The sequence below is a fragment of the Bufo bufo genome, chromosome 2, assembly GCF_905171765.1.
Source record: "Bufo bufo chromosome 2, aBufBuf1.1, whole genome shotgun sequence".
NCBI classification, from domain to species: Eukaryota; Metazoa; Chordata; class Amphibia; order Anura; family Bufonidae; genus Bufo; species Bufo bufo.
Window position 1 is genome coordinate 188,083,105 of NC_053390.1, and position 27,836 is coordinate 188,110,940.

At 49.5% G+C, this 27,836-nt stretch overlaps 1 protein-coding gene across 1 annotated transcript; it reads left to right on the forward strand.

Moving 5' to 3' along the window:
- The first annotated feature begins 3,901 nt into the window (after nucleotides 1–3,901).
- Nucleotides 3,902–27,422, forward strand: LOC120988480. The gene is made up of 2 exons (XM_040415974.1): nucleotides 3,902–3,963; nucleotides 25,023–27,422. The coding sequence occupies exon 2, from the start codon at nucleotides 25,031–25,033 to the stop codon at nucleotides 27,170–27,172; it is 2,142 nt and encodes a 713-aa protein (XP_040271908.1). The 5' UTR covers nucleotides 3,902–3,963; nucleotides 25,023–25,030; the 3' UTR covers nucleotides 27,173–27,422.
- Nucleotides 27,423–27,836: the final 414 nt, after the last annotated feature.

Genomic DNA, 27,836 nt, shown 5'->3' on the forward strand with positions numbered 1-27,836 from the left:
GCTGTAATAAGAGGAACCACCTCCAGCTATGAGGGCCTGCGATTGGTGAGCCGCAGACACAGCCCCCGCATGCTCAGCCCTACACTGCACACTCAGCTCTGCACTGCACACAGGCTGCCACCTGCCACAGCTCTGCTTCACATGCACAGCAATAACTAACAGCTTTTGCTCCCTAGTTTTTTTTGATGTTGTACAGGAGGTGGAAACGTGCTGGTAGAGAGTATTTCTTCGGTACTAGGGATCATCCAACCCCTATAATGTCCCCCTAATGCCCAGGCCCCTCATGCTGCTCATTAGTGTTGAGTGAACTTATGTTTCAAGTTCGGCGTATCTCCGTTATGGATTCCGCTACCACAGACAATAACTTATGGTCCGTGGTAGCGGAATCCATAACGGAATTCTTAGATAGGGCCACTTTAACACTAGCGTTAATATTTTCCGGTATTGAGATCTGTCATAGGGGCTCAATACCGTAAAAAGAAAACACTTCTGTTTTGTCCCCATTCATTGTCAATGGGGACAAAACGTAACTGAACAGAACGGAGTGCTCCAGAATACATTCCGTTCAGTGTGGTTGTGTTCTCATACCGGAGAGCATGCTGCGGTTTGCTTTCCATCCTGCAAGTCAATGGGGACGGATCCGTTTTCTCTGACACAATAGAAAATGCATCCGTCCCGCATTGACTTTCAATGAAGTTCATGGCGGATCCGTCTTGGCTTTGTTAAAGATAATACAAACGGATCCGTTCATAACGGATGCAGATGGTTGTATTATCAGCGTTTTTGCTGAACGCTGCCGGATCCAGCAAAAACGCTAGTGTGAAAGTAGCCTAACCTGAACTTGTACGCCAAACTTGAAACACAAGTTCGCTCATCCCTTCTGGTCATACTTACCCTGCTCCCTGGCACCGGCTGCATCTCCCCGTCACGTGGATCAAAAAATCCGGCGATGGAAGGGGCAGCCAATAGCGGGTCAAGACTGGCATCACCCTCCCTAGAATCGCAGGTGACGCTAGTGGGGGCACTCCAGGGAGATGCAGCGGCGGCCGTGCGGGCATCAGAAGTGATGCGGGTGCCGGGGAGTGGGGTAAGTATGACCAGTATGAGGGGCCCAGGCATTAGGGGGGGACATTATAGGGGTTGAATAACCCCTTTAAGGCTTGTAGTTTGGTCCACAACCCTCGGATCTGCAGAATACGGATGCCTTCCCTGTGCATTCTGCACTTTTTTCACTCCCATCGATAGAAACGGCTATTCTCGTCTGCATTGTGGAACAGAACAGGACGCGTTCTATAATTTGCAGAACAGACATACGGATGAGGAAGGCACACAGAAGACCAATAGAAATGAATGGGTCCATGTGCTGTCCGTAAAAAAGAGTGGATCAAACGCGGATGCAATATATGGTCTACGTTTTCAGGTAGTGGCTGTGAAGCAGTAGTGGTGGATTTCTTGTGACTTGTGCGGGAGTCTTATTCACTTCTATGGGATCACCGCTACTCCGCGATCCTGGCTGTGACAGCTGTTACGCGACTGTTAGGTGGTTTTGCCATTTAGCCGTACCCATATTCACACAGAGTTTGCTCAGTGATTGTGAATAGACTTGAGCAAATGAACTTTTGGATTATAGATCCGAAGTCAATGCGTTCAAATACTGATTTTGATGCTGGTTTTGGCTTCTAAAACTGCAGCAGGTAACCTGACTGTGTGGCTGTACCCATAGGCCCCTTTCACACGGGCGATTATTCCGCGCCGGTGCAATGTGTGAGGTAAACGCATTGCACCCGCACTGAATCCTGACCCATTAATTTCAATAGGGCTGTGCACATGAGCAATGTTTTTCACGCATCACTTGTGCGTTGCGTGAAAATTGCAGCAGGTTCTATATTCTGCGATTTTCACGCAACGCAGACCCCAAAGAAATAAATGGGGCTGTGTGAAAATCGCATCCGCAAGAAAGTGCGGATGCGGTGCGATTTTCACGCATGGTTGTTAAGGAGACGAGGGATGTATGACCCGGGACCCCATTTACTTTATTTTCCTTTATAACATGGTTATAATGGAATATAATAGCATTCGTTAATACAGAATGCTAAGTATAATGTCAATTGAGGGTTAAAAAATAATAAAAACATAACTCACCTCATCCTCTTCTTTGTTCTTCTTGAAGGACCTGCAAAAGGACCTTCGCTGACGTCATCGCGCTGGTGACGTCAGTGCAGGTCCTGCTGAATGAAGATAGAAGGTCCTTTTGCAGGTCCTTCAAGAAGAACAAAGAAGAGGATCCTGGTTGTGCGATCAAGAGGATGAGGTGAGTTATGTTTTTATTATTTTATTTATTATTTTTTCTACAGAACACCAAACCCAAAACCGAACTTCAGTGAAAAAGGCCCGGGTTCGGGTCTGGGTACTGCAATCATTTTTTTCTCACGCACGTGCAAAACGCATTGCACTCGCGCGGAAAAAACTGAACAACGGGATGCAATCGCAGTAAAAAGTGACTGAAATTGCGTGCCTACTCACACGATTTTCCCTGAACGCACCTGCATCGCATCCTGCCCTCACCCGCGACACCCCTCTCCCACAACCGTATTTTTGCTCTGCATCTGATCCACATTTTTTGCAGATTGGATGTGAACCCATTCATTTCAATGGAGCCGCAAAAAATGCGGATGGCACACCTGTATGTTCCGCAGTCCCACAAGATAGAACATGTCCTATTCTTGTCTGTTTGGCAGAAATAAATAGGCATTGTTACAAAGGGTCTGAAAAAAAAATCGGATGCAACACAGACCGGCCCTTTGTACACCGCATCACAGATGCAGGCCTATTCACTTGAATGGGTCCACAATCCAGAACGGAGGCACAGAAGCACTACGGAGTGCTTCCGTAGGGTTTCTGTCCGTGCCTCCACACCGCAAAAAAATAGAACTTGTTCTATTTTTTGCGGTGCGGACGGATTACAGACCCATTCAAGTTGAATGCGTCTGCATCCATCTGGGCCAGCTGCACGGAGAGTGCCCACGTATTAGGCCTCATTCAGACGGCCGTAGTGTTTTGTAGTCCGCAAATGGCATATCCGCAAAACACAGATACCGGCCGTGTGCGTTACGCATTTTGCGGATCGCTCATGGCCGGCACTATGATAGAAATGGCGATTGCGGACAAGAATAGGACTTACTCTATCTTTCTTGCGGTGCCACAGAACTGAACTACATAGTGTGCTGTCCACATCTTTTGAGGCCCCATTGAAATTAATAGGTCCGCAATTTTGTGGGACGGATGCAGAACCTTTCGTACGGTCATCTGAATGAGCCCTTACTCTGTGGATTTTCCAAATGAAAACCCATGCTCAATACACACCATTAGGGTGTACCTCAGGGTGCCAGAAACACAACAGATTATTATATGTGCCTGCCAGGTCAAAATCCTCATGTAAGATATGTAGATTCTGGTGTAGATTTGGCGAAGTCTGAATAAACTAGACCGCTGGATGCATGCATCATCCATAGCATGCGTTTTCCCAAAAGAGTATAAAAAAAAACATGTGGATTGTTGTTTTTCCAATAATCTCAGGCTTTTAGGGAACAATATACGTTGTGACAAAGGGCACTGGGGTTAGGTGGGGGCTAAGAATAGAACGTTATCAGAGAATCGCAATGGTCCAGGTTTTATGCAAAATGTGAATGGGACTTGTGCCATGCGATTATGAGCGTATGAACACTGTCGCATAAAAAAACCGCACCATGTCTCCAGCGTCAGTAGTGCGGCTCCCGCGGCCTGTCACACGTTTTCTAGGCGGCCGCACCGTGCAGTCACGTGACGTCGCCACCACGCCCCCTCCGGCCGGCGCTGCCGCGCGCTCCAGTCATCTTCTCCGCTTCCTGGCAGCCAGCGGAAGGGCCCGGCCGCCGAGTGCTCCTCAGCCTTGTGTGCAGGCGTACTGCTGGCATCTGCTGCACCGTGAGTACATGTAGGTGCAGGCCTAGGCTGTAGATGAGGGGAGATGCACTACAGGCAGATATCAAGTTGTTTAATAGTTAGTGTTCACATACCTCCTCCCACCCCAGCTTTTGGAAAAGACAAAGAGGAGCAATATGTACAGTACATTTTTTTTCCATACTAGGCCACGCCTCTGATTACGCCCAAAATAATGATACAGGCCTTAAAGGGGTATTCCCATCTCAGACAATGGGGGGCATATCGCTAGGATAGGCCCCCATTGTCTGATAGGTGCGGGTCCCACACCTATAACGAGAACGGAGCGGGGAGAGCTGTGGCTGGAGGACCCAAGATTTCCCGGGGTCCGTCCACCACCAAGCGCTGCTCCCATAGAAGTGAATGTGTGGTCCAGGCTCCCATTCATTTCTATGGGGCCAGTGCTCGGCTATTTTTGGCGGCTCCAAAGAAATGAATAGAGGGCGGCTGCGCATGGGCCCTCCTTCACTTCCGGGCCCCGTTCTCAATATAGGTGCGGGTCTCAGCGGTGGGACCTGCACCTATCAGACAATGGGGGCTTATCCTAACGATATGCCCCCATTGTCTGAGATGGGAATATCCCTTTAAGGCGTGTATCATTATTCCACCTTTGTGCCAGCATATAGTGGTAATGCCCACATGGTGCCCTCTCACAGTAGTTATGCTCACATATGTACCCCCCTCACAGTAATTATACCCAGATATGTGCCCAAGAAAGACTGAATTAGTGGTTGACTTAGGCCTCTTTCACACAAGCGTGTCCGGATGCGTTGCGGCAAACCTGCGCGAGTAGGTACACAATTGCAGTCAGTTTTGACTGCAATTGCGCTCCGTTGTTCAGTTTTTATCGCGCGGGTGCAATGTGTTTTGCAGGCGCGTGATAAAAAACTGACTGTGGTACGCAGACCCGAACTTCTTCACAGAAGTTCAGGTTTGGGTTCAAGGCTGTGTAGATTGTATTATTTCCCCTTATACCATGGTTATAATAGCATTCTGAATACAGAATGCTAAGTAAAATAGCGCTGGAGGGGTTAAAAAATAAATAATAATTTAACTCACCTTAATCCACTTGTTCGCGCAGCCGGCTTCTCTTCTGTCTTCATCTGTGAGGAAAAGGACCTTTGATGACGTCACTATGCTCATCACATGGTCCATCACATGATTCATCACCATGGTCCTATTCCTCACAGAAGAAGACAGAAGAAATGCCGGCTGCGCGAACAAGTGGATTAAGGTGAGTTAAATTATTATTATTTTATTTTTTTAACCCCTCCAGCCCTATTTTACTATGCATTCTGTATTCAGAATGCTATTATTTTCCCTTATAACCATGTTATAAGGGAAAATAATAATGATCGGGTCCCCATCCCGATCGTCTCCTAGCGACCGTGCGTGAAAGTCGCACCGCATCCGCACTTCACGCAGCCCCAATTTTCACGCAGCCCCATTCACTTCTATGGGTGAAAAACGCAGAATATAGAACATGCTGCAATTTTCACGCAACGCACAAGTGATGCGTGAAAATCACCGCTCATGTGCACAGCCCCATAGAAATGAATGGGTCTGGATTCAGTGCGGGTGCAATGCCTTCACCTCACGCATTGCACCCGAGCGGAAAACTCGTCCGTGTTAAAGGGGCCTTAGGGTTCTTTTCCGGCACTGAGTTCCGTCACAGGTGCTCAATACCGGAAAGGAACGGATCAGTTTTATCCTAATGCATTCTGAATGGAGAGTATTCCATTCAGGATGCATCAGTTCAGTCCCTCTTACGTTTTTTGGCCGGAGAAAATACTGCAGCATGCTGCAGTTTTCCCTCCGGCCAAAAATCCTGAACACATGCCAAATTTCAATTGTAATGCATTAAAGCGAACCTTTCACCTCATTTTCACTTTATAAACTAGCAACAGTACCTTATAGATTATCTTGAGTGTGTTGTTATCCATATTAGTGCCGCTTTCCTGGGCTCTTTATACTTCAAAAAATCGTCTTATAAACTTCACATTCGGTGCTCCAACAGTCATGCAACCAGTCAAGGGGGTAGCCCTTCCATCTCCTCTGGCCGTACCGCCCCTGCCCTAACCCCTCCTCTATGCTCCTTAACTGACAGCCGGCTCAGTCGCCGGGACGGCGCTTCCGAAACCTGCGCATGCGCCGTCCTCCTGATTCGCCGCGCGATCCCGTCCTTCTTGCTGACAATAGTGGAGCGCGCGCACGGGAGGGAGAGCAGACAGGAGAGCAGACAGGCCGGCATCGCGTAAGGCGCATGCGCGATTCTCTTACATGATCGCGCTTTTGTCAGCAAGAAAGACGGGATCGCGCGGCGAATCAGGAGGACGGCGCATGCGCAGGTTTCGGAAGCGCCGTCCCGGCGACTGAGCCGGCGGTCAGTTAAGGAGCATAGAGGAGGGGTTAGGGCAGGGGCGGTACGGCCAGAGGAGATGGAAGGGCTACCACCTTGACTGGTTGCATGACTGTTGGAGCACCGAATGTGAAGTTTATAAGACGATTTTTTGAAGTATAAAGAGCCCAGGAAAGCGGCACTAACATGGATAACAACACACTCAAGATAATCTATAAGGTACTGTTGCTAGTTTATAAAGTGAAAATGGGGTGAAAGGTTCGCTTTAATGCCGGATCCGGCCCCAAGTGTTCCGGCAAAACGGATCCGTTCTTCCGGTCCGCGCATGCAAATCTGTGAAAAAATAAATACCGGATCCGTTTTTCCGGAGAGACGGATCCGGTATTTCAATGCATTTGTCAGACGGATCCGGATCCGTCTGACAAATGCCATCTGTTTGCGTCCGGATTGCCGGATACGGCAGACAGTTCCGGCGACGGAACTGCCTGCCGGAATCCTCTGCCGCAAGTGTGAAAACCGAAGAGGAAGCGGAAGGCCGCCCGCCAGGGTATAACACACTTATCACAAATCACTCAGTGGTGAATAAATACAGTATTGTTATATTAGTGCCAGGGGACATAGAGGGGGTGGAGGGGAAGGGAAAACTGGGTCTCTTCCTCTTAGTAAGACCTCCTCTAATGATCCCCTACGCTGGGGATCAACAAGCTCACACTAGACAGGGCGATCCCACTGCGTGTCTCCTTCTTCCTAGTGTAACCCTTGATATCCCTATGCTGCGCCCATTGACTGCCCAGCTGCGTCGGGGAAAAGCAAGTGGAGGAACTGACACCTGGCACAATAAAAGGAAACACAAAGATATAGCTACATAAAGCAATTACGCAGGTATATGATGTCCTGCCCAGGCATAGACATGTACTTATGCACAAAAGATCGAGCAGTATATATGCCTAGATATGTGCCCCCTCACAGTAGTTATACCCAGATATGTACCCCCTCACAGTAGTTATGCCCACATATGTGCCCCTTCATAGTAATTATGCCAGATATGTACCCCCTCACAGTAGTTATGCCCACATATGTGCCCCTTCATAGTAATTATGCCAGATATGTTCCCCTCACAGTACTTATGCCCAGATATGTGCCCCCTCACACTGGTTACACCAGATATGTGCCCCTTCAGAAAACAAAACCAGTAAATACTCACCTAGTTCCTCTGATGCTCTCAGCTGGCGGCCCCCCCCCCCTGCAGGATACTGTCGCACACTGCGCGGCTGTGTAGGAGGATCACACAGGCCGTTCCCATCTCCTCCAGCAGTGCGATGTGTGAGGGCTGCCTGCTGCTGAATAGTGAAGCTTCACCATTACAATATAGACACAGCGGGGCACACCTCAGGACAGCCACTGAAATCCAGGACTGTCCTGTCAGATCTGGGACGGCTGGGCGGTATGGTTTTCTTCTTCAGAGAGAAGCCTGCAGCCATGATGGTGTCAGTGACCAGAGAAGCTCCTCAACTCTCCATCGTTTGTTTGTTTACTAGGCTCCTGCAAAATGTTTAAACCGCTTGCCGTCACGGTAACGCCGATAGGTGTCCGGACGGCAGCGCTCTCAGGTCTCAGTGACGACTATTGGCGTCATCTCGTGAGACCTGAGATTTCCTGTAAACGCGCGCTCACAGGATTGCGCAGTATTCAAGTTTAACTACAGCCTACCAGCACTGATCATTGGCTGGCAGGCTGTAGATTTTTAAAAGAACCAATCAAATGGGTATATCAGACGCTATATTGCTACCTGCTCCTCTGGTGGTCGCTTTTGCTTGGATCGACCACCAGAGGACACAGGCAGCTCTGTAAGTAGCACCAATCACCACACACGCACATTACACCCCCCCCCTGTCACTTATTAACCCCTTATTAACCACTGATCACCCCATATAGACTCCCTGATCACCCCCCTGTAAGGGTCCCTTATCACTAGGGCTGCAGTAAACGATTATTTTAGTAATCGAGTATTCTATCGATTATTTTTTACGAATAATCGAGTACTCTAAAAAGAAAAAAATAATAGTTTTCCTTTTATAAATAATGTTTTCCTTTATAAAAACTCAGACCCCCTGCCATTAGTCCCCAACACCCTTTGTTCCCCACTGTGCGATCAGCCCAAGTGCATCAGTTCCCCCCAGTGCCATCAGCTCTACTATCCCCCAGTGCCATCAGCTCTACTATCCCCCAGTGCCATCAGCTCTACTATCCCCCAGTGCCATCAGCTCCACTATCCCCCAGTGCCATCAGCTCCACTATCCCCCAGTGCCATCAGCTCCACTATCCCCCAGTGCCATCAGCTCCACTATCCCCCAGTGCCATCAGCTCCACTATCCCCCAGTGCCATCAGCTCCACTATCCCCCAGTGCCATCAGCTCCACTATCCCCCAGTGCCATCAGCTCCACTATCCCCCAGTGCCATCAGCTCCACTATCCCCCAGTGCCATCAGCTCCACTATCCCCCAGTGCCATCAGCTCCACTATCCCCCAGTGCCATCAGCTCCACTATCCCCCAGTGCCATCAGCTCCACTATCCCCCAGTGCCATCAGCTCCACTATCCCCCAGTGCCATCAGCTCCACTATCCCCCAGTGCCATCAGCTCCACTATCCCCCAGTGCCATCAGCTCTCCCTCACCCCAGTGCCATCAGCTCTCCCTCACCCCAGTGCCATCAGCTCTCCCTCACCCCAGTGCCATCAGCTCTCCCTCACCCCAGTGCCATCAGCTCTCCCTCACCCCAGTGCCATCAGCTCTCCCTCACCCCAGTGCCATCAGCTCTCCCTCACCCCAGTGCCATCAGCTCTCCCTCACCCCAGTGCCATCAGCTCTCCCTCACCCCAGTGCCATCAGCTCTCCCTCACCCCAGTGCCATCAGCTCTCCCTCACCCCAGTGCCATCAGCTCTCCCTCACCCCAGTGCCATCAGCTCTCCCTCACCCCAGTGCCATCAGCTCTCCCTCACCCCAGTGCCATCAGCTCTCCCTCACCCCAGTGCCATCAGCTCTCCCTCACCCCAGTGCCATCAGCTCTCCCTCACCCCAGTGCCATCAGCTCTCCCTCACCCCAGTGCCATCAGCTCTCCCTCACCCCAGTGCCATCAGCTCTCCCTCACCCCAGTGCCATCAGCTCTCCCTCACCCCAGTGCCATCAGCTCTCCCTCACCCCAGTGCCATCAGCTCTCCCTCACCCCAGTGCCATCAGCTCTCCCTCACCCCAGTGCCATCAGCTCTCCCTCACCCCAGTGCCATCAGCTCTCCCTCACCCCAGTGCCATCTGCTCTCCCTCACCCCAGTGCCATCAGCTCTCCCTCACCCCAGTGCCATCAGCTCTCCCTCACCCCAGTGCCATCAGCTCTCCCTCACCCCAGTGCCATCAGCTCTCCCTCACCCCAGTGCCATCAGCTCTCCCTCACCCCAGTGCCATCAGCCCTCCCTCACCCCAGTGCCATCAGCTCTCCCTCACCCCAGTGCCATCAGCTCTCCCTCACCCCAGTGCCATCAGCTCTCCCTCACCCCAGTGCCATCAGCTCTCCCTCACCCCAGTGCCATCAGCTCTCCCTCACCCCAGTGCCATCAGCTCTCCCTCACCCCAGTGCCATCAGCTCTCCCTCACCCCAGTGCCATCAGCTCTCCCTCACCCCAGTGCCATCAGCTCTCCCTCACCCCAGTGCCATCAGCTCTCCCTCACCCCAGTGCCATCTGCTCTCCCTCACCCCAGTGCCATCTGCTCACCCTCACCCCAGTGCCATCTGCTCACCCTCACCCCAGTGCCATCTGCTCACCCTCACCCCAGTGCCATCTGCTCACCCTCACCCCAGTGCCATCTGCTCACCCTCACCCCAGTGCCATCTGCTCACCCTCACCCCAGTGCCATCTGCTCACCCTCACCCCAGTGCCATCTGCTCACCCTCACCCCAGTGCCATCTGCTCACCCTCACCCCAGTGCCATCTGCTCACCCTCACCCCAGTGCCATCTGCTCTCCCTCACCCCAGTGCCATCTGCTCTCCCTCACCCCAGTGCCATCTGCTCTCCCTCACCCCAGTGCCATCAGCTCTCCCTGACCCCAGTGCCATCAGCTCTCCCTGACCCCAGTGCCATCAGCTCTCCCTGACCCCAGTGCCATCAGCTCTCCCTGACCCCAGTGCCATCTGCTCTCCCTGACCCCAGTGCCATCTGCTCTCCCTGACCCCAGTGCCATCTGCTCTCCCTCACCCCAGTGCCATCTGCTCTCCCTCACCCCAGTGCCATCTGCTCTCCCTCACCCCAGTGCCATCTGCTCTCCCTCACCCCAGTGCCATCTGCTCTCCCTCACCCCAGTGCCATCTGCTCTCCCTCACCCCAGTGCCATCTGCTCTCCCTCACCCCCAGTGCCATCTGCTCTCCCTCACCCCAGTGCCATCTGCTCTCCCTCACCCCAGTGCCATCTGCTCTCCCTCACCCCAGTGCCATCTGCTCTCCCTCACCCCAGTGCCATCTGCTCTCCCTCACCCCAGTGCCATCTGCTCTCCCTCACCCCAGTGCCATCTGCTCTCCCTCACCCCAGTGCCATCTGCTCTCCCTCACCCCAGTGCCATCTGCTCTCCCTCACCCCAGTGCCATCTGCTCTCCCTCACCCCAGTGCCATCTGCTCTCCCTCACCCCAGTGCCATCTGCTCTCCCTCACCCCAGTGCCATCTGCTCTCCCTCACCCCAGTGCCATCTGCTCTCCCTCACCCCAGTGCCATCTGCTCTCCCTCACCCCAGTGCCATCTGCTCTCCCTCACCCCAGTGCCATCTGCTCTCCCTCACCCCAGTGCCATCTGCTCTCCCTCACCCCAGTGCCATCTGCTCTCCCTCACCCCAGTGCCATCTGCTCTCCCTCACCCCAGTGCCATCTGCTCTCCCTCACCCCAGTGCCATCTGCTCTCCCTCACCCCAGTGCCATCTGCTCTCCCTCACCCCAGTGCCATCTGCTCTCCCTCACCCCAGTGCCATCTGCTCTCCCTCACCCCAGTGCCATCTGCTCTCCCTCACCCCAGTGCCATCTGCTCTCCCTCACCCCAGTGCCATCTGCTCTCCCTCACCCCAGTGCCATCTGCTCTCCCTCACCCCAGTGCCATCTGCTCTCCCTCACCCCAGTGCCATCTGCTCTCCCTCACCCCAGTGCCATCTGCTCTCCCTCACCCCAGTGCCATCTGCTCTCCCTCACCCCAGTGCCATCTGCTCTCCCTCACCCCAGTGCCATCTGCTCTCCCTCACCCCAGTGCCATCTGCTCTCCCTCACCCCAGTGCCATCTGCTCTCCCTCACCCCAGTGCCATCTGCTCTCCCTCACCCCAGTGCCATCTGCTCTCCCTCACCCCAGTGCCATCTGCTCTCCCTCACCCCAGTGCCATCTGCTCTCCCTCACCCCAGTGCCATCTGCTCTCCCTCACCCCAGTGCCATCTGCTCTCCCTCACCCCAGTGCCATCTGCTCTCCCTCACCCCAGTGCCATCTGCTCTCCCTCACCCCAGTGCCATCTGCTCTCCCTCACCCCAGTGCCATCTGCTCTCCCTCACCCCAGTGCCATCTGCTCTCCCTCACCCCAGTGCCATCTGCTCTCCCTCACCCCAGTGCCATCTGCTCTCCCTCACCCCAGTGCCATCTGCTCTCCCTCACCCCAGTGCCATCTGCTCTCCCTCACCCCAGTGCCATCTGCTCTCCCTCACCCCAGTGCCATCTGCTCTCCCTCACCCCAGTGCCATCTGCTCTCCCTCACCCCAGTGCCATCTGCTCTCCCTCACCCCAGTGCCATCTGCTCTCCCTCACCCCAGTGCCATCTGCTCTCCCTCACCCCAGTGCCATCTGCTCTCCCTCACCCCAGTGCCATCTGCTCTCCCTCACCCCAGTGCCATCTGCTCTCCCTCACCCCAGTGCCATCTGCTCTCCCTCACCCCAGTGCCATCTGCTCTCCCTCACCCCAGTGCCATCTGCTCTCCCTCACCCCAGTGCCATCTGCTCACCCTCACCCCAGTGCCATCTGCTCTCCCTCACCCCAGTGCCATCTGCTCTCCCTCACCCCAGTGCCATCTGCTCTCCCTCACCCCAGTGCCATCAGCTCTCCCTCACCCCAGTGCCATCTGCTCTCCCTCACCCCAGTGCCATCTGCTCTCCCTCACCCCAGTGCCATCTGCTCTCCCTCACCCCAGTGCCATCTGCTCACCCTCACCCCTTGTGCCATCTGCTCACCCTCACCCCAGTGCCATCTGCTCACCCCAGTGCCATCTGCTCACCCTCACCCCTTGTGCCATCTGCTCACCCTCACCCCTTGTGCCATCTGCTCACCCTCACCCCTTGTGCCATCTGCTCACCCTCACCCCTTGTGCCATCTGCTCACCCTCACCCCTTGTGCCATCTGCTCACCCCTTGTGCCATCTGCTCACCCTCACCCCTTGTGCCATCTGCTCACCCTCACCCCTTGTGCCATCTGCTCACCCTCACCCCTTGTGCCATCTGCTCACCCTCACCCCTTGTGCCATCTGCTCTGCCCCCATTGTGCCATCAGCTCTGCCCCCATTGTGCCATCAGCTCTGCTGCCATGCTCCTCCTGACACCCGGATTGCACAGCGTCACTGGTTTCTATGATGCTGTGCACTCCAGGCGCCTGGCCTTAGTTGCGCCCCCACCCCCTCGGTTTCACCAACTTACCTTTCCAGCAGGGGCGCTGCCCACACTCCATCGTTCTGCGCTGCTCTGCTCCTGACGTCACACAGTGCGTCAGGTCACGGCGTGCGTACGTCAGGAGGTCAGAGCAGCGCGGGACCATGGACGTACTGGGGAGTGTCCGAAGGCCGCCTGCTGGAAAGGTAAGTATTCCAAGCGCCGCGGGAGACCACGGAGCGGGAGTAATAGCAAGCATTTCACTCCCGCTCTGTGGTCACATGACAAACGAATCTTCGATGCAAAAAATTTGCATCGAGGATTTTTTGTGTCGAATTACTCGATTTAATCGAGTAATCGTTTCAGCCCTACTTATCACCGCCAGTTAGTTAGCTACTTGTTAGGTAGTTAGCGCCCAGCCCACCACACCGCAGTCACTGATTAGTCGCTGATTAGCGTCACTCCGGTCATCACATGGTCCATCACATGACCCATCACCATGGTAAAAGATCATGTGATGACCGGAGAGACGTCACCACAGGTCCTGGAATGAATGCTCACCACAGGTCCTGTTCCGCAAAGAAGCAGACAGACGAGATGCCGGAAACGCCAGCAAGTGGATTAAGGTGAGTTAAATTATTATTATTATTTTTTTTAACCCCTCCATCCCTATTGTACTATGCATTCTGTGTTCAGAATGCTATTATTTTCCCTTATAACCATGTTATAAGGGAAAATAATAATGATCGGGTCTCCATCCCGATTGTCTCCTAGCAACCGTGCGTGAAAATCGCACCGCATCCGCACTTGCTTGCGGATGCTTGCGATTTTCACGCAACCCCATTCACTTCTATGGGGCCTGCGTTGCGTGAAAAACGCTAAATATAAGGCATGCTGCGATTTTCACGCAACGCACAAGTGATGCGTGAAAATCACCGCTCATGTGAACAGCCCCATAGAAATGAATGGGTCGGTATACAGTGCGGGTGCAATGCGTTCAACTCGCGCATTGCATCCGTGCGGAATAGTCGCCCGTGTGAAAGGGGCCATAGGCTTTACAGGGTTGCTCACAATTTAGCCCCGCCCAAAATGCCAGAACAGTAAACATACCCCACAAATTACCCCATTTCGGAAAGTAGACACCCCAAGGTATTCACTGAGGGGCATAGTGAGTCCGTGGGAGATTTATTTATTTTTTTGCCAGAAGTTAGCAGAAATGGAAACTTTATTATTTATTATTATTATTTTTTTTTTCCTCAGAAAGTGTCATTTTCCGCTAACTTGTGAAAAAAAATTAAATCATACATGAACTCACCATGCCCCTCCGCGAATACTTTGGGGTGTCTTCTTTCTAAAATGGGGTCATTTGGGGGATATTTATTAGGGGTGCCCCGAAATTCCGGCGGCCGAAAATATCGGCCGAAAATGGGCCTAATCCATTTCGGCCGATATTGGTACATATCGGCAGAAAATATGATAGCCCCGCCCCGCCGCTCCGGTATACTAATATAAGATGTCATATTCATTTATTGGTTATTAAACATGCCCCCTCAGTCCTATTACTACCTTACATCCTAATCGCATCTGTAGAATTCAGGCAGGCCAGGCGGGCGGCAGCGTAACTCTTGTCATGTGCCTGAATGAAGCCGGCGGCGCAGGCAAGTGACGTCAGTGAGAGACGCGCCGGCCGCCCGGCTTGAGCTGCCTGAATTCTACAGAAGCGATTAGGATGTAAGGTAGTAATAGGACTGAGGGGGCATGTTTAATAACCAATAAATTAATATAACATCTTATATTTGTATACTGGCGGCAGCCGTGGGGGGGGGGGGAGGCGGGGGCGATCTGTGGATGGCACAGTTATGGGCTGGGGGGGTCTGTGGATGTCACTGTTATGGGCTGGGGGGGGGGTCTGTGGATGGCACTGTTATGGGCTGGGGGGTCTGTGGATGGCACATATATAACAGTGCCACCCACAGATCCCCCCAGCCCATAACAGTGCCATCCGCAGATCCCCTCCTGTAACAGTGCCAGCCACAGATCCCCCCCCCCCCCTGTAACAGTGCCAGCCACAGATCCCCCCCGTAACAGTGTCCGTCATCCACAGATCCCCCCCGTAACAGTGTCCGTCATCCACAGATCCCCCCCCGTAACAGTGTCCGTCATCCACAGATCCCCCCCGTAACAGTGTCCGTCATCCACAGATCCCCCCCGTAACAGTGTCCGTCATCCACAGATCCCCCCCGTAACAGTGTCCGTCATCCACAGATCCCCCCCCGTAACAGTGTCCGTCATCCACAGATCCCCCCCGTAACAGTGTCCGTCATCCACAGATCCCCCCCGTAACAGTGTCCGTCATCCACAGATCCCCCCGTAACAGTGTCCGTCATCCACAGATCCCCCCCGTAACAGTGTCCGTCATCCACAGATCCCCCCCGTAACAGTGTCCGTCATCCACAGATCCCCTCCGTAACAGTGTCCGTCATCCACAGATCCCCCCCATAACAGTGTCCGTCATCCACAGATCCCCCCCATAACAGTGTCCGTCATCCACAGATCCCCCCCATAACAGTGTCCGTCATCCACAGATCCCCCCCATAACAGTGTCCGTCATCCACAGATCCCCCCATAACAGTGTCCGTCATCCACAGATCCCCCCCATAACAGTGTCCGTCATCCACAGATCCCCCCCCATAACAGTGTCCGTCATCCACAGATCCCCCCCATAACAGTGTCCGTCATCCACAGATCCCCCCCATAACATGCGAGAAAGCTGAGCAACTTTTGTTCTTGAAAAGAAACCTGCCACTTTTACTTAAATAGAAAGCAGTCCAAGTTGTGTGTAGTTATTTTATTTACATTTAAAAAAAATTGTGTAGCCCAGCAAAAATTTGTTCTTGACCTGAGGCTACGTCTGTTTACAGTTTGAGGTTGGTTTTACAACTGTTTCTTGCACTGTTGTTTTGTACAATCACTTGTGTATGAGGAAGCACCATGTTATATAATATGATTTATTAAATTCATGAAAAAGAATTATTAATAAAATCATTAAAAAAAAAGTATTTTAAAAGTATTTGGGCAAAAAGGCAGTTTCGGTCAAGGGCATCCTGAATTTTCGGTTTCGGACCAGAATTTTCATTTCGGTGCACCCCTAATATTTATACTATCCTGGCATTCTAGCACCTCAAGAAACATGACAGGTGCTCAGAAAGTCAGAGCTGCTTCAAAATGCAGAAATTCACATTTTTGTACCATAGTTTGTAAACGCTATAACTTTTGCGCAAACCAACAAATATACACTTATTGGATTTTTTTTTTTATCAAAGACATGTAGCACAATAAATTCTGACACAAACTTGTATAGAAATGTAATTATATTTGAACAATTTTACCAGAAAAAGTTAAAAATACACTTTTTTTTAGAAAATTGCGGTCTTTTTTGATTAATATCAGAAAAACGAAAAATCTCAGCAGCAATCAAATACCACCAAAAGAAAGCTGTATTTGTGAGAAGAAAAGGAGGTAAGATTCATTTGGGTGCCAAGTTGCATGACCGAGCAATAAACCGTTAGGCCTCTTTCAGACGGGCGTTGCGGGAGCACGCGCGATTTTTCCGCGCGAGTGCAAAACATTGTAATGCGTTTTGCATTCGCGTGAGAAAAATTGCGCATGTTTGGTACCCAAACCCGAACCTCTTCACAGAAGTTCGGGCTTGGGATCGATGTTCTGTAGATTGTATTATTTTCCCTTATAACATGGTTATAAGGGAAAATAATAGCATTCTGAATACAGAATGCATAGTAAATTAGCACTGGAGGGGTTAAAAAAATAAAATAAAAAATTTACCTCACTTGATAGCGCAGCCCGGCTTCTCTTCTGCCGTCTTCTTTGCTGATTGCAGGAAAAGGACCTGTGGTGACGTAACTCCGGTCATCACATGGTCCATCACCATGGTAAAAGATCATGTGATGACCAGAGTGACGTCACCACAGGACCTGTTGCTCCACACAGCTAAGATGAAGACAGAACGAGATGCCGGCTCCGCGATCAAGTGGATTAAGGTGAGTTAAATTATTTATTTATTTATTTTAACCCCTCCAGCGCTATTTTACTATGCATTCTGTATTCAGAATGCTATTATTTTCCCTTATAACCATGTTATGAGGGAAAATAATAATGATCGGGTCTCCATCCCGATCGTCTCCTAGCAACCGTGCGTGAAAATCGCACCGCATCCGCACTTGCTTGCGGATGCTTGCGATTTTCACTCAATCCCATTCACTTCTATGGGGCCTGCGTTGCGCGAAAAACGCAGAATATAGAGCATGCTGCGATTTTCACGCAATGCACAAGTGATGCGTGAAAATCACCGCTCATGTGAACAGCCCCATAGAAATGAATGGGTCGGTATTCAGTGCGGGTGCAATGCGTTCAACTCAAGTATGGCATCCGCGCGGAATACTCGCCCGTGTGAAGTCAGCCTTAAAGTTGTGAAGTGCCGATTTGTAAAAAAAAGGGCCTGGTCACTAGGGGGGTATAAACCTGTCGTCCTTAAGTGGTTAAAAAATGCTGCTCAAAGTATACGCTGCAGATTGTGTGTGGAAAGTCCGCAGCGTTTACAGGAACAGCAGATTTCATCAAGAAAATCAGCACATTGCTTGGCTTGGGGTGTGGATGTCAGCCAAGTACACTACATGTGGCCCAGAAGCGTAACTGGGGGTCCAGAATGGGGCGGAGTGGGCTCCCAACCCAGGAACACCACACTATGACCAATGCCACATAATACTGATTTACAGTTGATGTAATCGTTTACTTTTCCTATCTTCTCCATCCAGGACTTTGGGAGAAATCTTTGGCTTCCCACTTTTCCAGTATCCACCCTACCTTTCCTGCTGATGCCCCCATTTATGTGCCTGATATTGGCCCATTTGCCCCTATTACTGCACCTGCGTTCTGGCATTGTGTTCTGGAGTCCTGTAGGCCACGGTCCACTTTAGGGTGTCACCCTTCAGAACGTTATAGTCTCCATGCAGGTGGCGCCGATGTCTTGTGGGTTTTCCCTGCTCTACCACACGCATCAACTGTACCTGACTCCTACCACTGAAACCCTGGGAAGTCCTACTGGCCCTGGGGCCACTGCCCCACCTGCACACCTGCTAGACAGGCCTCTGGCCATGTATAGACACGTGCACTGCTCTAGCCAATGACTGTCTTCAGCAGTGACATGTTGCCAAGTGGCACAAAACAACTGAAGCCACTCATTCGTTGCAGCAGCATAGGTGACCATGTACATACCTGGCCGGAAGAAAAGAAGATGGAGACTGGAAAATGGATGAGCAGGGGACAGTGCACAGGACCGGATAGGTGGGGAGAAGGTAAGTATAAGGCTGGGTTCACACGGGCGTTGCGGGTGACGTGCGGGTGCGTTGCGGGAAAATGCGCGATTTTTCCCCGCGAGTGCAAAGTGTTTTAATGCATTTTGCACGTGCGTGAGAAAAATCGGCATGTTTGGTACCCAGACCCGAACTTCTTCACAGAAGTTAGGGTTTGGGTTAGGTGTTGTATAGATTTTAATATTTTCCCTTATAACCTGGTTATAAGGGAAAATAATAGCATTCTTAATACAGAATGCATAGTAAAATAGGGATGAAGGGATTAAAAAAATTATAATTATTAACCCCTCATTTTCAACTTAAGGAAAAGGCCATCTTTTGCAAGTCTGACCAGTGTCACTTTAAGTGGTGATAACTTTAAAACGCTTTGACTTATCCAGGCCATTCTGAGATAGTTTTTTCGTCACATGTACTTCATTACACTGGTAAAATGGAGTAAAAAAAATTTTATTTAAAAAAAAATTCAAAATTTACCAATAATTTGGAAAAATTTGCAAATTTTTAAGTTTCAATTTCTCTACTTCTATAATACATAGTAATACCTCCAAAAAATTTTATTATTTTACATTCCCCATATGTCTACTTCATGTTTGGATCATTTTGGGAATGACATTTTATTTTTTGGGGATGTTACAAGGCTTAGAAGTTTAGAAGCAAATCTTGACATTTTCAAAAACCCACTTTTTAAGGACCAGTTCAGGTCTGAAGTCACTTTGTGAGGCTTACATAATAGAAACCACCCAAAAATGACCCCATTCTAGAAACTACACCCCTCAAGGTATTCAAAACTGATTTTACAAACATCGTTAACCCTTTAGCTGTTCCACAAGAGTTATTGGCAAATGGAGATGAAATTTAAGAATTTCAATTTTTTGTCAAATTTTCCATTTTAATCCATTTTTTCCAGGAACAAAGCAAGGGTTAACAGCCAAACAAAACAATATTTATTGCCCCGATTCTGTAGTTTGCAGAAACACCCCATATGTGGCCGTAAACTACTGTACGGGCACACGGTAGGGCGTGGGAGGGAAAGGTGCGCCGTGTGGGTTTTGGAAGGCAGATTTTGCTGGACTGGTTTATTTACACCATGTCCCATTTGAAGTTTCCCTGATGCACCCCAAGAGTGGAAACTCCATAAAAGTGACCCCATTTTGGAAACTACGGGATAAGGTGGCAGTTTTGTTGGGACTGTTTTTAGGGTACATATGATTTTTGGTTGCTCTATATTACATTTTTGTGAGGCAAGGTTACCAAAAATAGAAATTCTGAAATTTAATCTCCATTTGCCATAAACTGTTGAGGAACACCTAAAGGGTTAATAAAGTTTGTAAAATCAGTTTTGAATACCTTGAGGGGTGTAGTTTCTTAGATGGGGTCACTATTATGGAGTTTCTACTCTAGGGGTGCATCAGGGGTTCTTCAAATGGGACATGGTGCCAAAAAAAAAGGCCACCAAAATCTGCCTCGCAGAAACCATACGGCGTTCCTTTCATTCTGCGCCCTGCCGTTTGGTCATACAGCAGTTTACAACCACATATGGGGTGTTTCTGTAAACTGCAGAATCAGGGTAATAAATATTAAATTTTGTTTGGCTGTTAACCCTTGCTTTGTTACTGGAAAAAAAACGGTTTAAAATGGAAAATTTGCCAAAAAATTGCTGTTTTTCGCACCGTTTTTATTTTATTTTTTTGACCGTGTTCATCTGAGGGGTTAGGTCATGGGGTATTTTTATAGAGCAGATTCTTACGGACGCAGCGATACCTAATATATCTACTTTTTTTAAAATTTATTTAGGTTTTACACTATATTATCCTTTTATAAACAAAAATGTAATTTTTTTTTTAGCCGATTATCTTAGGTAGGGGCTCATTTTTTGCAGAATGAGAGGACGGTTTTATTGGCACTATTTTGGGGGGCATATGACTTTTTGATCGCTTGCTATTACACTATTTGTGATGTAAGGTGACCAAAAAATACCTTTTTTGCACCGTTTTTTTTACCGTGTTCATCTGAGGGGTTAGGTCATGGGGTATTTTTTATAGAGTAGATTCTTACGGACGCGGCGTTACCTAATATGTCTACTTTTTTATTTATTTTAGTTTTACAAAATAATATTTTTGAAAAAATAATTTGTTTTTGTTTTAGTGTCTCAAGTCTGAGAACCATAGTTTTTTTTCCGATTGTCAGTGGCTAAATTGGGGAAGGGGAATATAAATTTAGTACTCCATGGAAGTGTGGTACTCCCTGAAGCAACCAATAATGCAGAGGCCCGGATGATCGGGGCACGTGTCACACTGAGTGGTGGTGTCCTTCCGTATCCCCCTCCTGTGACCCACTCTGCACCTTTTTTGGGTCTATCCTTTCTTTCTAGTATGCGAGACCACACCTTGAAAGTGTTGGCCAGGGACGATCCGGGCGCCTCCAGTTCCCGAGGTACCCCGGCCTGCTCTTTTCCGTTCAGAAAAGATCAGGTCCTTGAGGACTGCCTCATAGAACTGAAGGAATTTCCCTGTGTTGCCAGCGCTCCGGGACAGCACAAAAGAGTTGTACAAGGCAACCTGTACCAAGTAGACCGCAACTTTTTTGTACCATGCGCGGGTTTTGCGCATGGCATTATATGGCTTGAGGACTTGATCAGAGAGATCAACTCCTCCCATATACCGATTGTAGTCGACGATACAATCGGGCTTGAGGACCGTTGTCACGGTACCTCGCACATGGACAGGGGTGATGCCGTTACCGTGAATTGTGGACAGTACAAGGACATCCCTCTTGTCCTTATATCTGACCAGCAACAAGTTTCCACTGGTAAGGGCACGGGTCTCACCCCTGGGGATAGGTACCTGGAGGGGTTGGGTAGGGAGGCCGCGTTGATTTTTCCCCACGGTCCCATAAGTGGATCTGGCGGCGAGGGACTGGAACAAGGGGATACTAGTATAAAAGTTATCCACGTACAGGTGGTAACCCTTATCTAGCAGTGGGTGCATAAGGTTCCACACCAGTTTCCCGCTAACACCCAGAGTGGGGGGACATTCTGGGGGTTGAATACGGGAATCTCGCCCCTCGTACACACGAAACTTGTAGGTGTACCCTGAGGTACTCTCACAAAGTTTGTACAGCTTCACGCCATACCTCACCTGCTTAGAGGGAACATACTGGCGGAAAATGAGTCTCCCCTTGAAAGCAATGAGAGACTCATCAACCGCGACCTCCCTTCCAGGTACATAGGCCTCCAAAAATTTGGGGGGGGACATTATCTGAATAATGCAGGCATTTCCGGATGGCCTCAAACAGGGAGCGTGTCATGGCCGTACTGTAAAGTGGGGTCTGGTAGAGGACGTCCCTACTCCAGTAATGCCTGACACTAGGTTTTTTGACTAGGCCCATGTGCACCACGAGGCCCCAAAACGTCCTCATCTCGGCTGCACTGACCGGAGTCCAGCCACCGGCCCTAGCCAAAAAGGAGCCCGGGTCTTGAGCAACGAACTGTTGGGCGTACAGGTTCGTTTGCTCCACCATCAGATTTACAAAGTGGTCACTGAAAAAAAGACTAAAGTAGTCGTATTCAGTGAAGCCCACTGTGGAAATCTGGATTCCTGGTTGGCCTACAAAGTCAGGAATCGCGGGCTCAAAATGCTTTGGGGTACACCATGCAAGTTCACCGGTAGGGGGCTCCGGTGGACTTAACTAGTGGGCCAAAAAACTAGTACGAGCCCCAGAGCTGCTTGTACTAGTGTGGGCCACAGGGTCCCTAGCATGGCGGTCCCCTTGCTCCGCCTGGCGGCGTCTCCGCCGCCTTGGGGGCTCATCATCATCGCTAGATGATGAGGAAGACGCGGATGACAAAAGGAAAGTGGGGTCATCCTCGTCCTCACCGGGGCTCTCTGACTCGGAGGCAAGCTAGGCGTATGCCTCCTCGGCCGAGAACATCCGGCGGGCCATAGGGGAAGGGGAATGTTAAACTTTATTTGGTGTGTGTGGGGGCACGGGTGTTCGCGGACTTACCCTAAACCTAACAGAAAAAAAAAAAAAAGGCCCAAAAATTTGAAAAAAATGTTGATCAGCGGTGGGGTGTGCGATGCGCTAAGAGTGCCGGCCACAGTCAGCGTACGCAGAAAAAAAAAAAAATGCTTGCGCCCCAAAAAAAGTTGGTTTTTGTCTAGGGTCACACAGCTTTTCTGTGGACCCCAGAGACCAGATTTAGGGTGATGCAACCAAAAACTTTTTTTTTTTTTTTCAACTAAACTTTCCCTGAATATCCCTGCCTAACCTAACCTGTCCGTAACCTTTCCCTAAATACCTTGGTGAAGGGGTGCTGGGCACAGATTGGGGTGCTGGCTCTGGAGATCCGTGCAGCACTCCTCTCTCCTCGGCTCCCGGACATAAAAGGAGAGGAACGCTGTCACCATCACCTATCAGGATCGCAGGATGGTGATTGGTGGTGTATTATCTAGGGATCGACCGATTATCGGTTTTACCGATATTATCGGCCGATATTCAGGATTTTGACCGTTATTGGTATCGGCATCTATTTTGCCGATATTCCGATAACGTATGGGGAACACAGATCGCGCTGCTCTCAGCGCGATCCGTGTTCCCACAGCAGCACAGGAGAGAAGGAAGCAGTGTCTCCCTCCCCCTGTGATGCCGCTGCCGCCAATAAAGAGACAGATGGGAAGAGGAGGGGAGGGGCTTTGGCCACTGCGCCACCAATGATGTTAACTTACTCATTCATTCAAATTGAACAGGAGGCGGGAGCTGGCTGCAGAATCACATAGCCGGCTCTCGACCCCTATGAGCGGTAGCTGCGATCTGCGGTAGTTAACCCCTCAGGTGCCGCGGATCGCAGCTACCGCTCATAGAGGTCGGGAGCCGGCTATGTGATTCTGCAGCCAGCTCCCGCCTCCTGTATATGAATAAATGAGAAAGTTATGTTCATTGGTGGCGCAGTGTGCCCCCCAGTATTAATCATTGGTGGCGCAGTGCGCCCCCCACCCCAGTATTAAAAACATTGGTGGCGCAGTGCGCCGCCCCACCCAAGCCCCCCCAGTTTTAATCATTGGTAGTAGTGGCCACAGGGTCCCCTCCTCCTCCGATCGGAGCCCCAGCAGTGTAAGCCTGGGGCTCCGATCGGTTACCATGGCAGCCAGGACGCTATTCAGCCCTGGCTGCCATGGTAAGCTCCATGCTGCTGTGTGCACAAAGCACAGAGCAGCAGGGACAGTGTGAGATGCTATTCACCCTGATAGAGAATCTGGACACTGGATGACAAAAGTCCCGATATATATTCTCTAATGACCATAAATGATTGCAAGGGATGATGATAATGCGTGGATGTCAATCCTAATCTGTGGCCCAGCGGTATGCTCCGATAGGTCAGGATAAAAGGACAAACTCTTTCAGCCTCTTGCCGGCAATGCTACATAAGCACTCTATAATGTCCCAACAACCGTAGATGTGTCCCGCTTCCCCAGCAGGATAAACAGGTAATAATGACAGTGGCAGATATACTTTACCACACTTTGTCACATGCTGGACAGTCTGCTCGCTTCTCGTGCCGCTCTACCCAACGCGGCGTCCCACGTGGTATGGAGTCTCCAACGTGACGCCTCACGTGACTCCTCGGCTTCACAGCGGTACGGTGTCGAACGCTCAATGCGATCCTGGATTGCGTGCTCCAGCGCATCTAATTAGAAGGTAATGCACAGTAGAAAGTGACTCAAATAGTCCATAAAAGAGCAATAATAGCAGAAATAGGCGAATCCCGTGGATAGATCCCTGCAGATAGAAAAAGCTCACTGTCCCAACAGAACCAGACGCGTTTCAGGGTATACACCCCTTCCTCAGTGGACCCCTCCATTTTGTTTTCATGTGCTACATGACTGATGTCTTATGACATGACCAAGTATAGTCAAGCATAAGAATTACAGAATGGGTACAAAAACCAGTAGATGATGCAGATGTAACTAGAATAAGGATGTATACAGACCCACAGGTGATACTACACTGAGTATTTGTCCAGGGGTACCCAACCCCACTATTTGGAAGATTTAGTGAATACAGCCATCCCCAGGATGGAAAAGACCAGAAGAGCCATCTGATAGCATCAATGATTTTGTTCATATGTCGTCAGCCGATTTTGAAAAACACGGTTTTTGATGCGTTTTTTTGAGGCGGCTTTTGTTGACCAGTGGGTGTTCACTTCAATACAAACACAAAAAAACACATGGACTTACACGGAGATGTTTTTTTCTGCTTCCCATTCATTTCAATGGGAGATTCAGTGCAGATTCTGCCCAAGATAGGACATGCTGCTCTTTTTTTCCATGTGCTGCTTCCCATTGAAAACAACGGGAGGCTGCTTTGAGGCAGAAACACTCCAAAATCTTCAACCAAAGCACACACAAGTCTGCACTATTTGCCACGGTTTTGGTGCAACAAATCCACACAACAGGTCAATTTCCACAGCTAAGAAAAGTGCACATGAGCTTTGCCTGATCTCATCCATTTTGCTGGTTCTGTATTAGGCTGCATTTTTTTTCCTGCACAGAATTTGCGAGTAACCCTTAATGTATGGGCGCTTTAATCTGTATGTATAATGTGGGCTGATGATTTCTAACTTTTTCTTTCTCTTTCAGAGTCGGTCATGCCTTCTTGTATCGTCAGTGGCTGTATTAATAAGACTACCAAGAAGAATTTCATTGAGGGTGGATTCACAATGCACACATTCCCGTCTAGTCTCTCCAGGATAAAGCTGTGGCTCACAAGTATCGAAAAGAATAACCATCAGTATTTCGAAAACATTGATGCTCTGGCTGAGAACATTTTCTGTAAAAAGAATAACAGCTCTTTTCGCATTTGCTCAGACCATTTTTTGTCAGAATGCTACGCTCCAGGACACAGTAAGCGAAGAGCTCTGAGACCGGACGCAATACCCACACGTTTCTGCGCACCACTTAACTTGACCTCTTTCCATGACTCTCCCCCTCCACAACAATCCCCTTTCATGGTGGATGCCATCACACAGACCGATCCGTATACAAATACTGAGGACAAAGGTGCGCAGTGGCCGGAATTTGAGTTCAATGTTGAAAGGCCGGCTTGGAAGATTGAGCATGACCATGGGTACCACACATCTACTGCTAGCTCCTATGTAAGTACCAAAGATAACCCTATGATTTACGGCTTACAACAGTCAACTCAGCCAAAACAACCAGGGGTCCCGAAATCCGCTCGCTGCCCAGCACTAACAGAGGGCCACACACCTCATTCATCTGTGTATTCGGATAGGGACAGGAGTATGCATCAAGAATCTGCTGACGAGAACTGTGTAAAGGAACGCAAATTTATTGTCTTCGAGTCATGCCTTGACGTTCTGTTTGCAAATGTTAAATGTAAAATTGAACACTGTTACGCCCCAGTTGTTCATACCCAAAAACATGTTCTGGGCTCTTACTTGTCTGTGACTGGTCAGTGCCGTAAAGGGCACCTCTTCCACGTATGGCACAGTCAGCCCACCAGAGGTGAATCTGCTCTTGGAAATGTCTTGAGCTCGGCTGCTGTGTTATTTAGTGGATCAAATTTTTCCAAAGTACGGGACATGTGTGAGTTGTTGGGACTGCAGTTCATATCACGCAGTTTATATGACCTATATCAGCGAAAGTATCTCTTTCCCACGGTGAACGTTCACTGGCAGCAGGAACGGTTGAGACTCAACGTAGCTTCTTTAGGTACTCAACTATGTCTTGTAGGTAACGGAAAATGCGGTACTTATGAGGACGGTTCCAAGTATGGGATCTACACTTTCCTTGATGTTGCTACCAAAAGAATTGTAGACTTTGAAACTATTCAGGGAACTAAAGAGAACTCCTCTGCAGCTTTGAAACAGAAAGCATTTGTAAAGTGCTTAAAAAGGATACTACAGAACCGGTTTGAGGTGAAATCAGTGGTCACAGACTACCAACCAAAAATAAGAAAGACTTGTGAGCAGTACTACAGGATCCATCATAAGTATGATGTTTGGCAGTACACAGAGAGCCTAGAGAAACGTCTTCAAGCTGCAAGCAAGAAGGAAAATTGTTCTGTAATAGCAGAATGGATTCCTAGCATAAAGAAACACTTGTGGTGGTGCTGCGCTACTAGCAAAAGAAATGGCGAGGTGCTCCGAGAACTGTGGCAATCTCTGCTAATGCATGTGACCGATCAACATGAATGGGATCACGGTGAAATGTGCAATGCGTGTGCACACAGACCATTAACAAAACTTGAACGTCGTTGCCAACCCTGGATGAAAGAAAACTCCCAGCCATATCTTGCACTGTACGATGTGGTTATGAATCCCACAGTCCTAAAAGACCTTGATCATCTCTCTCAGTTTTTGCATGCTGGAGAACTAGAGGTTTATCACCATTTTGTATCAAAATACAGGCCCAAAAAGGTTCATTTAAAAATGGATGCATTGGAAGCTCGCCTTAAGCTCGCAGCACTGGCGCACAATGCAAATGTTCCCAGACAATGTGCAAAGGCCAAGTCTATATGGCATAGAAAAGCTGCTATTGGAACACACAGTGTGGTTTCCACACAGAGAAAAACATGCGGCTTAAAAAAACTCCAGGGGCCATCTACTAATTCACACTTATTACCCTTGATGACTGATGTCTTAAAGTTCTTTGATTGCCGCCTTACAAATGATCTTTCCTTGTGGACGTGCGTAAAGATAAAGAAGTCTGGCACTTCTACAAATAAAAGTCTCGTCTATCACACAGAGTTTATCGAGTTTAAGAAATAGTAAAACTTGCAGGATGACAGGCTGAACTGGATGGACAGATGTCTTTTTTCGGCCTTAACTATGTTACTATGTTACTAAAAGAGTTTCGGAAAGAAAAATAGAAATAAGTAAAAGATGTGCGCAAGGAAACTGCCCAACCACGGATCACAATAATTTCAGACTAGACCTGGAAAAGAGTCACGGCCACCTGAGAAGAGTCATGGTTATTCATGGATTCCTGCTCTCCTGCCCACCTGCTGATGACGGACAGTCTTCTGCCTAGTTTTCTCCCTTTCTCTCTAGGAGATAACTGCCAATCATCAGCAGATGGAGGGGGAGAGCAGGAGATTATGAATAACCATGACTCTTCTCAGGTAGATTTGACTCTTTTCAAGGCCTGTGCTGCAATGATTATGATGCTGGTTCTCAGCAACCACTAACTTTTAGCTTTAATGTCTGTCACTAACTTATGCTGCCCTCAGTGAGGTCAGCATAAAGTTGATAAAAGGTTCCCTTTAAGCCTTTTTTTCTGATCACTTGAGCATTCCTCTTATAATTTTGCACATTTTGTACATTAAGATCAGTAGTTAAAGGGGTTATCCAAGACTATAAAATGTCCCCCCATTTGCCGGACCCCTCACAATAAATATACTTACCTGGCTCCCCGCACCACTGCTGCTTCTCC